Here is a 13,677-nt window from a genome sequence, read left to right as displayed (position 1 = left end):
CACTCCTCCCCACGGGAGGGTGGCAGGTGTGACCCCTTCCCTCCCTTCTGCTCTTGGAGCAGCAGTGTCTTTCAGAGCCAAGCAGCACCTTGGCTCTCTGTACCATTCTCCAGCACTAACTACAAGCATTAACCATTATCAGTCCCAGGAGCAGCCACTGAAAAACCATGCCATTAATTTCAGTCCAGCTACTTAGAAGAGACTCAGCTGAAAAATCAAATTACTAGGAAGAAAACCGGGTCCTACCCTGCCTCAAAGCAGGGCACCCCTCAACATTGGGCCCCCCGAGTCCCAGCTGAGCTCAGTATCTCCCAGGAGGGATGGGAAAGACCTGCCCAGCAGCTCCTGGTCCCTCTGGGGCGGGGAAATGACACCATTTCTAAAGCTCATCCTCTGAAAGGGTGGCTGAGTCTAACCCAGCACCCACTGCCTGAGCCCGGGGGGGCAGCAGGGGCCAGGCTTTGGTTTGCACCTTGGCCCAGCTGACTCCAGAGTGACACCACAGGTGAAGAACCTGCCCAGGGTTAGATATGAAACGGAACAAACTGGAACTTGGTACCTTTAAAGCCTTATTTAAGGATCCACACCTTTATTCGTTTGGTTTTCCCAAACGCTGCTCTGTCGGTGAGCCAGGGGTTAGAGGACACACCAGGGACATGGCAGGTCCCTCTGTCCCACAGTGCAGAGCCACTGTCACTCCCCTGGGGACAGGTCTCTCCTGGGGCTGTGCCACCCCTCTGGAGCAGGGGCTTGCTGACCACTGCAGCACCTCTCCCCACTGTGTGGGGGGGGAACAAAACCAGCACTTCCCTTTGGCAAAGGGATTTCAGCCAGAGGAAAGGTTCGAGGAGGAGCTCCACACCCCCACCAACCTGGGCAGAACCCTGGGACCAAGGTGCCAGGTAAGCCAGAGGTTCATTTTCTGGTCTTACCTAAATGAGTTGCAGGGAAACACTGCAGTCTGGGTGGGTGGGAGCCCTCGGTGCAGGCAGGTTCCTGCTGCTGCCCACACCAGGGCAGGCACAGGGCTGGTCCTAGACACGGTTGCCTTCATCTTTGGAGCTGTGTGGGGCCCTCGTGAGCTCACCACCCCTCTTCCCAGCTCCTGCCTCGTGTCTGGGTTTATCCTGGCAAGGGCAGCTCTGCAGCACAGCTCCAGGAAGCACAGAAGGTGCTTTGCAGTCACACAGAGGCCGGAGGAGCTGGAGGTTGCCACAAGCAGGAGAAGTCCTTCTGACAAAGGTAGGAGGGAAATATCCAGTCGTTCCTTTAGCTCTCTTGCTTCCTTAGCCTGGTGAGCATCAGGTAGGAGGGTGCTCCAAAAGCTCCAGATTCTCCTGGGGTGCTGCAGAGTGAAGCACAAGAAGGCCAAGGTGACTCACACCCTCACCTGCCCAAGCCAGGCTCAAACCCACCACAACTAGGTGTGAAATAAGTCAGAGGTTGATAACAATGGCCCTGGATAGGGAGGAGCTGACTGCAAAGATCTGTTCAGCTAACTGGGAGCAGAGATTTGCACCCAGACCTGCCACAGCAAAGAAGGTTTCCCAGGAAATTTCATCCCATTGAATCCTGAAGGGATGCTCGACCTCCTGCAGTGACTCCTGCCTGATGTGCTGAAGGGCTGCTGGGGAGCCATGAGGTGGGCTACCAGCACCACACCATCAGCACCAAGTCAGAAGCAGAGCTTGTGCTTCCCCTCCCTTGGTGGTGAAGCAGGTCTCTGCAGGACGAGGTGTGGTGGCTCCCAGCAGGTCCTCACTGCTCCCTCAGACCCCTGTGGGGACACCAGAGGTGGCCCACGAGAGCCACCAGCTACGTACTCTGTCCAGACAGCTCTTGAAACCTTTGTCTTGGGCTGGCCAGACCACAGCTGCACTTGGTCTTTCAGTTCTTTGTTCTGCAATGAAAAAACAGAAAACAACCCCCTCTCAGTCCAACACAGCAGACAGGAGACAAGCCTGGAAGCCACCTGGGACCTGACGCTCCTCCAGAAAGGGTTTGGGGGGGGGATTTTTGGTGGCTTTTGTTGGTTTTTAAACTGAAAGGTGCAGTGCAAAGAAGCACCAGCCCACAGTGCTGCACGGACACCAGCCCAGCAGTGTGAAGGCCCCTGGTTGCAGAGACCTGCTTGTGCTCTTCCCTTCCATGCACCTCCTGACTTTCTGGCCTTACCTGAGCTTCCAGCATGGTCAGCTTCTCTGTCAGGTTTTCTATTTTTTCATTGTGGCTTTTGAGCTGGTTCTTCAGTTCCTCTGCCTGTCCAGTTAGGAAATAAAGTCTGTCAGCAGTTTGAAAGCTGGTTTCGTCAGAGACGTTTTGGTGTCCAGCAAAACCACCAGGTGAAACATCTCACCCCACCAGGGGAGCCACAGACTGAGTCCCTGGGCTTTTCCCATAGAGAAACTCAAACTCCTGGGTGGACCAATTTTATAAAACAACTTCTCAGCCCGTTGTGTCACATTGTCCTTAGGATAACAGGTCTGCCTCTTGGTGGCATGTACAGAAACATGATTCTGAAAGGTACCTCAGGTGTCTGCTTGAAACCCCTGCCTCCACCACGCTAATCCCTTTTTTAGGGATGCCATTTCCATGCAATCATAGGATGATTCAGGTTGGAAAAGACCTGTAAGACCATCCAGTCCGACCTTTAACCCAACTCTACCAACCCACCTCTACCAGCCCCCTGCTAAATCATGTCCCCTAAGCACTGTAGCTAGATGACTTTTAAACCCCTCCAGGGCTGGTGATCCAACCACTTTTCTGGGCAGCCCTACCCAGGGCTTAATAACCCTTAATGAACTTCCTGTCACAAAGTTTCTCCTAACATCCAAGCCTCTTAAAGTTGAAACACAAGTGGATGGCTGAATCACAGAACTCTTCTGGTTGGAAAAGACCTTCTAAGATCATCTAGTCCAACCATAACCCAGCTCTACCAACCCTTAACCCAACTCTACCAAGTCCAGTGCTTAAACCATGTCCCTCAGTTGAAACACAAGTGGATGGCTGAATCACAGAGCTGTTCTGCTTGGGAAAGACCTTCTAAGATCATCTAGTCCAACCATAACCCAGCTCTACCAACCCTTAACCCAACTCTACCAAGTCCAGTGCTTAAACCATGTCCCTCAGTTGAAACACAAGTGGATGGCTGAATCACAGAGCTGTTCTTCTTGGGAAAGACCTTCTAAGATCCTTGAGTCCAACCATAACCTGACTCTACCAACCATTAATCCAACTCTACCAAGTCCAGTGCTTAAACCATGTCCCTCAGCTCCACTTCTAGATGGCTTTTCAACACCTCCAGCCATGGCGAGCCAACCACGGGGTCTGAACACAACCTGCCCAAATTGGGGCACAGCATGACAAGCAAGCTGCTCAGCCCCACCACACACACTGAAGGCAAGAGCCCACCTCCCAGTATCTCCCATGGCTCTTCCCAAAACATTCCCAGTGGGCCACGTGCCCCAGGCTGACCTCCTGGATGACGCCGCGCAGGCCTTGGTGCTGCACCTGGATCAGGTGCTGCAGGTGGCAGATCTGCTCCTGCAGGGTGGAAATCTGCCTCTGGAGATCCAGGCACCTGTGGGAGAGAGAAGAGCACCCCGGGGTCATCCCCAGGGATCACTGGCCCACCTGGCACCTTTCCCACCTCGGGGGCAGCCCCAGAGCTGCTCCCTACTGAAGGTGCTCCTGAGGATACGTGGCTGGGATCCAGGCAGAGCTATGAAGGCTTCTTCCTTGAGCAGAATAAATCAAACCATAGTTTGAGACACATTTTGCCTGGCAGGAGCACCCTTCCAAGCTTTTAAATAAATTCCTGCATAATAAATCAGGAAAGGGAAGCAATCCATGCATGCAAGGTGGAAGGGAAAGTCCTAGGAATTCCAGTAGAATCAACATCTAAGGGCTGGAGGCCACCAGCACCTGTCTTGGCTTCTTCAAGCAACCCCAGTAAATCATGGTTTTGAACCAGTCACTTTTCCTCATGAAGGATTTTACTGCCAGAAGGACCTTGAGCGAGTGATGACCTGGTACCCCAGGTGAAATCATGTCCCAGAAGCAAACAAAAAAGCACTTTATCATGTGCAGTTGCTCACCTCTTGCCATCTTCACTCCTCCCCATCATCTGTTGAAGCATCTTTTCACATGACATTTTCTTCTCCAGCAGCCTTTTCTTTTCCTAAGGAAACAAGTCACAGAAATGATGTTACATTCCCTGCCAAGAGAAGCTGGGCTGCACCTTCAGTGGTTCCACCCTGTGCCTGAAAACAGGACCCAGGCTCTAACCCCCCAGGCCAGCAGCAGCTTTAGACACAAACCAGTCTGACCTCTCTGAATCCAGTCTGGGAGGGCTGACAGTACCAATTGACCATGAGAAAAGCCCAAACTCTCTTAAAATCGCAGTTCTTTACTTCATTAGCAAAAATCTTCAGGTCTTGTGAGAGTCCCTGCTCAGCAGCTGCTGCAGCCACCTCTCAAAATCATGGAAGGGAAAACCATGGAATCACAGAATGATTGGGGTTGGAAGGGACCTTAAAGATCACTTAGATCCAACCCCCCTGCACTGATACGGGAGCAATTCCCACTGCTATGAGGCAAGTACATCAGGAAAACAAGGCACAGCATCATGGAATCACTGAGGTTGGAAAAGACCTTCAAGATCATCGAGTCCCACCATCAACCCTACTGTCCCAAGCCCAGCACGTGTCCCCAAGCACCACATCTAGACCTCTTCTAAACACACCCAGGGATGGAGGCTCAACCAAGGTCTGACAACCCTCACAGTGAAGAAGTTCTTCCTAACATCCAGTTTAAACCTCCCCTGGTGCAGCTTGAGGCCATTCCCTCTTGTTCTATCCCCAGCACAGGGCTGCTGCTGCTTCCAACACCTCTGCCACCACCCAGGAAAACCCGCAGTTGAGGAGAAGACCTTTCCTACAAGGTCCTGCACATGCAGCCATCAGATTGTGACAGCAGTCCTTTGCCTGCCTGGGATTTGGGGCACGTACAGGGGTATTTTTCTGGGAGTTAAGGAGGAGCAGTTTGAGCTCTAGGATGGCCCATTTTCACATCAAACACCAGACGTACACCCACGGGGGAAGGTGGAGGAGCAGCTCTTTGGGAGTAGAAGTAATGAATAGCTGCACATCAAGTCTTCTCCCTGGTGCTCCACAGTTTGTAACAACTGAAAGGAGTGAAAGAGGGAACTCCAATTGCCTGTCTGGTTGACAGCTGCAGCTAAAGCCCCTCTGTTTGGTGTGCCAAGGCAGAAGCCTTTTTACTCCCAATTCCAACAGCCAACAGAACCCAAACCCTGAAGGTGGTTCACTCTGGAACAGGCTGCCCAGAGAGGCTGTGGAATCTCCTGCTCTGGAGAGATTCCAAACCCATCTGGATGTGCTCCTCTCTGTTCTGCTGTAGATGACCCTGCTCTGCCAAGGGGCCTGGACTAGATGATCTTCAGACATCCCTTCCAACTCTGGCCACTCTCTGTCTCCTCTTCCCAAGTGCCAGCACTCCCAGGGCAGGTTCCTCACCCAAGCCAAGTCCTGCTGCCAGGACAGATGGAGAGGAGGAGTGGGTGGACCTACCTCCTCCATCCTCTGCACTCGCTTCTCCATCTCTGCGATGCAGGCAGCTCTTTCCTGGAGCCCTTGGGTGAGGTGGCTGGTGTTTCCCATGCTTTCCTGGAGCTTCTCTTCTTGTTGGAGATTGTAAGCCTAGGACCAAGGAGGTAATTAGTGCAGGGAGCTGGTGTACACAGTGGAGGGCTAGAGACAGGGCTGTTACAATGGTTTAAGGAACCCTAAGTCCAAGAGTCAGGAAGAAAACTAAAATACTTTGAAGTTTTCCTCTTTAACTTCCCCACTGCACTAGCAGAAGAGACTCAGTAGCTCCCAGGTCCAAGTTTGCAGCCCAGAGAGCCAGAGCCCACCTCAGTGTTCCCACAGTGAACAGGATGGTGATGCCCACGTGGGGAGAGGTTTGTACCTGGAGTTGCTGCTTCTCCTTCTCGTGGCTTTTTTTCAGGCCTTCTGACCAACTCTGGTAATTCTCATACAGCTTCTGGGAGGCAGATCTGAGGGCCTGCACCCCTGCTTCTCTCGTGGCTTCCAGCTGGGAAAGAGTCACAGCACAACACGTGGACGTGGGGTTTAAATGAGCCAAGTGATGTTTATAATCACACCTGGAAAAAGAAGCCCCCTCGGCAGGATCTAAGGTCAGTGTCTATCCTTGCCAAAAATTCAGACTCACTCCTTATCCCCCCCCGTGACAAACCAAGGATGATGGTTTAAAAGGAGAGATGCACTTCCAGCCACTTGTAAACACATATAAACACCAAAAAAAAAAAAAAGTCCAAAAGCCCCAAACTCACCTTGATCCTCAGCACTTGGTTTTCCCTGCTCACCACCAGCAGCTGCTCTTCTGTTTCCATCACCCTCCTCCCGACTGGGCTCCAGCTGCTGCTCTTGGGCTCTGCTTTACTGCCTGAACCTGGAGGAAACTGGGACAGGAAAAGCAGCTGGAAAGGATTTGTTTTAGCTCAGAGAAAACCAGCCCCAGGAGCCCTGCCGACCTGCTCCTGGGGCAGCCACCAGCCCTGCTCCTCCACCCTGAAAGGAGGGTGAAAGGAGAATCTTCTTCAGCTCTCCAGGGCTTCACGTCGGGAAACCTTTGCGTGTCAATTCCCACCTGCAATTCCCTTCCACCACCCCCCCCCTGCAGAGCAATTCCAGGGCTGAAGGATGAATTGGCTTTCCCAATATTGCAACAAAGTCTCACGGGAGCTGAGGCAGCAGAAACAAATAAAGAGGAAACAAAAATAAAGAAACAAACAAAGAAACAAATAAACCTTGTCCTTCCCCTTCAAGACCACCCTGCTTTTTCCTCCCAGGGTGTTTTCACTGCTCGGACACGTTTCCAACCCTCTTTCCATCCTAGGAGGCTGCCTCTTTGCTCAAACCCACTTGCTTAAAGTGGTTTTAAGTTGCTTAAGCTGCTTTTTTCCCCCCCTCCTCCCCACTGTTCTCAAACATGTGCTGCTTTGGGAGCTGGGACATGACCTGCAGCAGGTCAGATTTGGGCCAGAACACACCAGCATTTGTGCCACCTCTCCTACTTCACACCAAGCTCACATCTTTAAGAGAAACCACCACAAACAAAGGGCACCCTGTGCTTTTCAGAAGGTGCAAACCATAAATTGCCTTCTTTTTTTTTTTGATTCACTTCTCTCCAACCTCATTCCTCAACCAAGCAGAGAAAGGTGTAAGTGCTTCTTCCAAAGAACTGCTTGTGATTGATTAGATCATGAGGATGAGCCACTTTTTTTTTTTTTCCAGCCTGCTGATCCTCCCCTCTGCTCTCCCAGGGTGCAGAAAAACTGCCCTTGCATGGGATCATCCCCCTGCTCTGCTGCTTGGAGCAAAGAAATCAAGGATCAGGTCTGCCAGGCTGGGTCTCATTGCTCACAAAAATCTCTTCTGGGAAGAAAAAGCCAGCAGGCCAAGGTCTGTCCTACCCACCCACGGTGTAAAAAACTACTTCATGTGCCCTTTAGGAGCTGGTGTCACCACCACTGAATATATGTCCTTGTTTTTTGTCTCAGCAACTGCTTTGTGTGAGTGGTTTTCCACCAGGAGATGCTCAGGAATTCACCACAAAACGTTCAGATTCAAAGCTGAGGTGTTTATTCTGCAACTTCAGGAGGGGAAGTCTGAGGGGAGTGAGGAAATCTGGTTTCTTCAAGCTTTAATCAAGAAGTTGGAGGTCTCTTCTTGTGTCATTCCAGGAAAATTCATTAAATGCATTTATTAAACTCCATTCATCCTGCACTTGCTCTGGTATTCAGAAAAGGACCATCTTGAGACTATTTCCCAGCCCTCAGAACTGCTGTGCTCTGTGCTCCACTCCAGGATCCTCTTGTCCCACCTCTGCCTCCCCAGATACTGATCCTCCAGCTACTTCAAACCTTCTCTTCTGCTTCCAACTAGGCTCCTCACTGCTCCAGAGCTTCCTCACCTCTCCCAGGGACCAGACCCAGCCCTACAGCTCAGCTTTCATGCTGTCTAGAAAAGGGCTTCAAATCAAGACTTGCAGGTGTATTAGGATGTACCACCCACACCATGTTCAACCTGCCCAGGAGGCTGAACAGCAGCCTTAGAGAAGGTGTTTTTAATACATCACACATTTTTATTGGGTTGGTTTTTTTTTCAAATACAAAGTGTCCATCCTACACTTTCTGGCTGCTGAGTCACTGGCTTGGTATGCAAAGCAAGCAGAGGTGCTCCAGCCACACGGTCCTTCATGCTCTTTGCCAGAGGACAGCAAACCTTTGCTGAAACTTGGGTGGACCCAGGTGATCATCAGCTCCATACCCATCTGCTTATCAGCCAGGCTGCCAGCCACCCTCTCCCTGCAGCTGCAAAGCTGAGCCTTCTTGCTCTGGCTCCAAGGAGTAAGTGGCATTTCTGGTGTCTAAACCAGGAGGGCTCCCAGGTGCTGCCCCACAGCTCAGAGCTCTCTCTTCCAGTGGTTACTGGTGTTGCTCACCCCGCCTGCTGCCGAAGCAAAGGCAGGAGCAGAGCAGCAAGGACGTCAGAAATACCTTGTTCACGTATTCAGCTTCCTCAGTGATTTGGGAACAGGAGGATCCATAGAGGATGTAGGTCCCCTCTGGGCCATGGTCTTCTCGTGCCACCTGCTCGGTGAGCAGCAGGGTGGTCATCACGATCCGTGCGGGTCTCTGCTCTGGACAGGGGAGAGGAGAGAGGGGCTTGCTTCATTCCACAGGGATGGAGGGCAATTCCATGATTCCACCCCATTTAACCCCACTGCAGCCTCAGGGACAGGCTGGAGCCAAGCAGGCCCTGACACACCAAACCTTAAGGGCCTCTTTAAAAAAAACCAACCCTCAACTTAAAAATGCAAACACTTGATTTTCTTTTAATAGATGGGAAAAGAGATATTCACACATTCTTTTCACTGAAGATTTCCATGACTTTACCAGCAACCTGCACCCCAACCCTCCACTATTTCAGGAAACAGGCAGGAAACCAGTGAATAACTGGCACACACGTGGGGTTTCAGAGCAAACCAAAACTTTTATCATCCACCTGCAAAGTTTCCAAAGCAAACCTGGTACCACAGCATCCTAGAGCAAGCAGGGAACTTCCTCCCTGCTCCCACTGCCTGCACCAGCCTGGAACTGGTTTGGATCAGGTGCAGGAGGATCACCTGGGAGAAACCCCAAACTAGCCAGGGGGGTAGGTGGGAGAAAGGAGATCAGGTTTTTCCTCTCACAAGAAGGAGAAATTCCCAAGCTCCTTCCACGGGGTTTCTGCTGTACAATGGTGACACCCAGTGTCAGCTGCTCTGAAGTGAGTTGCATCTCAAGATGCTCCTCCTTTCTAGCCCCAGGTAGGCAGCGAGTTCCCAGCTGGTCCTCAGCCAGTTGGCTTTTTTTTTTCCCCCTAATGAGCACATTTGAAATACCTGGCACCAATCAAGCTGAGCTCAGAGGAGTAATAAAGCCAATGAGAGAGCATGAAGCTGTGGACCGACTCCCTGACTGAATGTGGTTGCACTTTATCAAGCTTACAGATAATTTACAGCAATATTTCATTTCAAAACACATTTCTTTTGGAGTGCTGACGTGGAGGGGCTCAGGGCTTAGCTCAGTGGCAGGAGGGCTGCTGCAGGGCAGACCCCTGGGGTGTTGGGGCAGCCCAGCAGGAGGTTTTGCAGCACTGCCAGGAAGGTCCCTGGGGCTGGCACATTTCTTAACCAGCTCCTTTGCTAATAAACAGAAGAGAACTGGGCAGCTTGGCCCATGGGTGGAGGAGGAATGTCATTCCCACCAGGCTGCCCAGGTGGACCCACACCAGACCCATCTCTACCTCGTGTCCCAGGCAAACAACAGCAGAAGGGGAAGCCAGACATTAACTATAAATGATTATAAATTATACTGAAGTATAAATCAGTGTGAATGTAACACGAGCCATAAGTGCCCCAGGGCTGCTACTTAGCACTCTGGTTCTTAGGTGGTTTAAAGATTCAAAGAGCAATAAAATAAAAACCAATTGTTTGTCCTTTTTACCCTTCACTTGCTAAAACTCAGGTGCCTCAGCATCCCTGGTCATCACCCAGATGGCCTGCTCTGGGCACTGGAAAGAGGAGGAAAAATCAGGTTGCACAGGAGCAAAATGCCTTTCCTACCATAGCAAAGAGAGCCTGGATCTCCAGACACAGCCCCCAGGGTCTTTGACCTCAAGCAGAAGTCCCAGACTGGTCTGAGTTGGAAGGGACCTTAAAGCCCATCTAGTTCCAAACCTCCTGCATGGGCAGGGACACCTCCCTCACTCCAAATGCCATCCCCTGATTTCACAGCACCAGAGTTTACCCAGGCTGGAAGATGAGGCAGAGGATGACATCCCAGAGGCTGGTTCCCACCAACACCCCCAGGGGTTAAGCACAGCTTGTTCTGACTTGCTGGTTGCAGTTTCCCCTCCTGCCTGCCATCTCCTGAGTCACCCAACACCGAGGCAACCCGGCAGCAATTCTCCTTTCAGCCAAATCCAGCCTGAAACCTCCTTTGGAACCCCAAGTGAAAACAGTCCTGGAATGGGAATGTTTCCCAGCTCCGGAGCAGCTGAGCCAGGAGCAGAGGGTGATGAGAGACAGCTCTGACTTGATCAGGGCTGGAGACAGAGGTCCTTGGAAGGGTCCCCCATCCCAAGCAGAACCATCACCCCCAAGCTGCCCGTGGCACCCCGAGCTCAGCATCCCCCACCCTGTGGGGACTTTGGGTGGCCCCAAAACACCCCAGGGGAAGAGCAGTCTCTGCACTTCTGCTGACAGTGGGGGTGGCTTCCTCCAAAGCTCACACAAGAGACAATCCAGGACACTCCAAGCAGGAAAGCACCAGCCTGGCCTTACAGAAGGGACATCCCAAATTATCCAGGATAAGGATCTTTTGAGCAACACTCGACAGAAGATCACGTTTCCATCATTACACTCTTGGCCAGGAGGAGGTGCAGCTCCTTGGCCACCTTAGGCTTTGCTGCAGAGAGCAGAGGTGCCATGGGTGGGTGGGTGGGTGGGCTGTGGGTGCCACCACAGTGTGCTGGACAGGCAGGGGACAGCAAGGCTTGTCACTTGTCACAGCCAGGGCAGGGGACACTGCAGAAGCCAAAGGCAGCTCTCCTGCCATCCCAGCAGCCTGGTGTTCACCACAAACCTCTCCTCGGGCTGGCTGGTGGGACTAACAGGGGCTGGGTTGGAGTCATTCCAATGGAAACGAACCCTTTTCATTGCAATTAGTGGCACTAGGCAGATTAAAGAATTCCAGGACAGTCCCCAGCTGAGCACTGGAATTCAAACACAAAGTCTCCGCAGCAGTTTTTTTTTTTATCCTCCTGCACACACCCCAGCTCCAGCCAGGTAAACAAACACCACGTTTCTTCCACCTCTGAGCAGGAGTTGGGACAACATTCACTCCCTTTCCCTTCCTGCTGCCAGGACACAACCACAGAAGAGCAGTTATTTGCTCCTGTTGATCTCAGAAGTGTCTGAGAAACAGGTTGGCTCTTTTTTTGCCTCCCCCTCTGAGCACATGAACCGACACGTCAACATGCCTGTCTCTCCTGGGGCAAACCTTCCTTTTCCACACTCTCCCACCAAACCAAAGCTCTTCCACAGCCAACCCAGGGGAAGGGGAGAAGAGCAGAGAACTGCTGATCCCCAGCACCCAGCACAAAGGAACACCAGGAACCAGGGAGGACACCTGGCAAACGAGACTTTTGGCCACCAGACAATTATTCCTCCAAGGAACCTCAGCCCCAGAGAAGCTAAGAGGGATCATTGACTTCTGTGCAGGCTCCTTAATGAAGGTGGGGGACAGAGAGGGGGGGGGGAAATGAGCTCTGCTTTCTGGGAAGCCTGAGGGGTCAGAAGGCAGGGGGTGAAAGGCACCTGCAGGGGCCTGGGCTGGGTCAGGGGTTGCTAATTTGGGGGAAATGCTGGCAAAGCATTTGGGGACACAGGGAGCTGAGATCCAGCCCCCAAAACTAGGGATGGGACTCGTTTCCTGACAGCCCCTAGTGCAGGGGAGTCAGGGAAAGGGCCCTAGGGATGCTCCTGGGGCTTGGGGAAGGGGCTCTGAGGGTTCCCCTGGGGTTTGAGGAAGGGGCTTTTTGGATGCCGATGGGACTTGGGGAAAAAGGGCCACCACCACCACCCCGCGGGGGCCAGCACCTGCCCCCAAGCAGCCGAAGCCAAGACTCACCTCCTGTCATGCTCCCAGGCAGCCCCTTGGTGCCCCCCACCCAGCCCCAGGCAGCCCCACTCCTGCCTCCAGGACCAGGACTAGATCCTCCCTCACCTGCTGCCCCACCCTCATTAATGAGCTCATTATCTCCATTAATCTATCACTCAGGGTGATGAATGCTGCCTCTCAGCTGATAGTGAAGCAGAAGAAAAGAGGGAGGGGGGAAAATCTGGTCATTGCAGCTAAAAGCCAGGCTGGGAAATAGGGATGTGGGCAAGGGAAGAGAAGGGGTGGTGGAAATAAGGCAGAAAGAAGCACAAACCTACAGGGAAACGGGGTAAAGGGGAGGAGATAAAACAGAGAACGGGCAAATAAAAGTGTAGAGCCAACCCTCTGACAAACAGGAAAGTCTGGATCCACAAGTGGATCTGTCCCCTCAGATCGATATCCCTCCCCATCCCTCCTCGCCCCCCAGTGGGACGAGCTGCTCTCAGCTCTCTTTTGCCAGCAGCTTTGGGATTCTGGGGGTGTGCCTGTCCAGGGTGGGCACAGAGGGGGTGCTGCACACCCACATGGCATGTGTGCCCTCCATACACCCCCTGCCACCTACTTCTGCCCCCTCCCTGGCAGTGCTGAAGGGCAGGTTGGATGGGGCTTGGAGCAGCCTGGGCTGGTGGGAGGTGTCCCTGCCCATGCAGGGGGGTGGGAACTAGATGATCTTCAAGGTCCCTTCCAACCCAAACCATTCCATGATTCTATGAGTCCAGATGCCCTCCATCCACACCCCACCACACGTGCCCCCCTGCTCTGCCCCCACTGCAGAACAACAGGCTGTGGTGCCCCCAGAGCCCCTGTCAGCCCCAGGTCCTAACAACAGGTTTCTTTGGAGTCAAAGAGAAATTTTCTTATTAATCAGAAACGAGGAAGAATAACAACAACAACAACAAAATGCTGCTTTTTACCTTCTGCCTGGGATGGGTGGCCCCTTTCCCACCTCCCTGCACAGCCAAGAGCCTGGAGGAGAAAGGGGAAGGAAACCCTGGGCTGGCAGTGCCCTGTTCCAAGGAGCTCCTGGGAGCAAAGGGCAAGAAGCACTGCCAGGCACGGCCCTGACTCACCTGCCCTGTGTCACTGCTGGCTCCTGAGCTGCTGCTTCCTCCTGCATCTCCAACCTGAGGGGCCCAAGAAGTGGTTTGGCTTCTTATCAGGCCCATTTAAATAACTAACCATTGCTGGTTAATCTTTAACACCTGGGACTAACAACCTTCTCAGCTGGCTCTGGCTGTTGGGAGGCTGGAGCCAGGGTGGTGGCTTCATTTGCATTTGTCACTTACAGGAGGAGTGGCAATAATGCCACTCCTTAGATCTTGGAAGCCACAGAGAAAATGTTTTGCAGTTTTCCATGGGAAATC

The 13,677-nt window shown here is 52.5% G+C and overlaps 1 protein-coding gene across 1 annotated transcript; it reads right to left on the bottom strand.

Annotated features, from left to right (window-relative positions):
• Positions 1–1,269: 1,269 nt before the first annotated feature.
• On the bottom strand, positions 1,270–12,293 carry CCDC68 (coiled-coil domain containing 68). Its single transcript, XM_051642706.1, has 11 exons — positions 12,284–12,293; positions 8,595–8,748; positions 7,982–8,002; positions 6,377–6,461; positions 5,992–6,117; positions 5,592–5,720; positions 4,098–4,180; positions 3,475–3,580; positions 2,176–2,259; positions 1,824–1,900; positions 1,270–1,345 (listed from the first exon to the last, which is right to left on the bottom strand). The coding sequence occupies exons 1-11, from the start codon at positions 12,291–12,293 to the stop codon at positions 1,270–1,272; spliced, it is 951 nt and encodes a 316-aa protein (XP_051498666.1).
• Positions 12,294–13,677: the final 1,384 nt, after the last annotated feature.

The sequence above is a fragment of the Apus apus genome, chromosome Z (genome assembly GCF_020740795.1).
Source record: "Apus apus isolate bApuApu2 chromosome Z, bApuApu2.pri.cur, whole genome shotgun sequence".
In the NCBI taxonomy this organism is placed as follows: domain Eukaryota; kingdom Metazoa; phylum Chordata; class Aves; order Apodiformes; family Apodidae; genus Apus; species Apus apus.
Note: the sequence above shows the minus strand (reverse complement) of the source record. Positions and strands in the feature narration are given on the sequence as shown.

Excerpts from the sequence above, each read along its gene's own strand:
- CCDC68 (XM_051642706.1), bottom strand. Across the intron at positions 8,003-8,594 it reads GTGAACAAGGTATTTCTGAC|CAGTGAGGAGCCTAGTTGGA; the intron begins GTCCTTGCTGCT and ends GAAGCTCTGGAG. Across the intron at positions 5,721-5,991 it reads AGGAGAAGCAGCAACTCCAG|GCTTACAATCTCCAACAAGA; the intron begins GTACAAACCTCT and ends CCTTGGTCCTAG.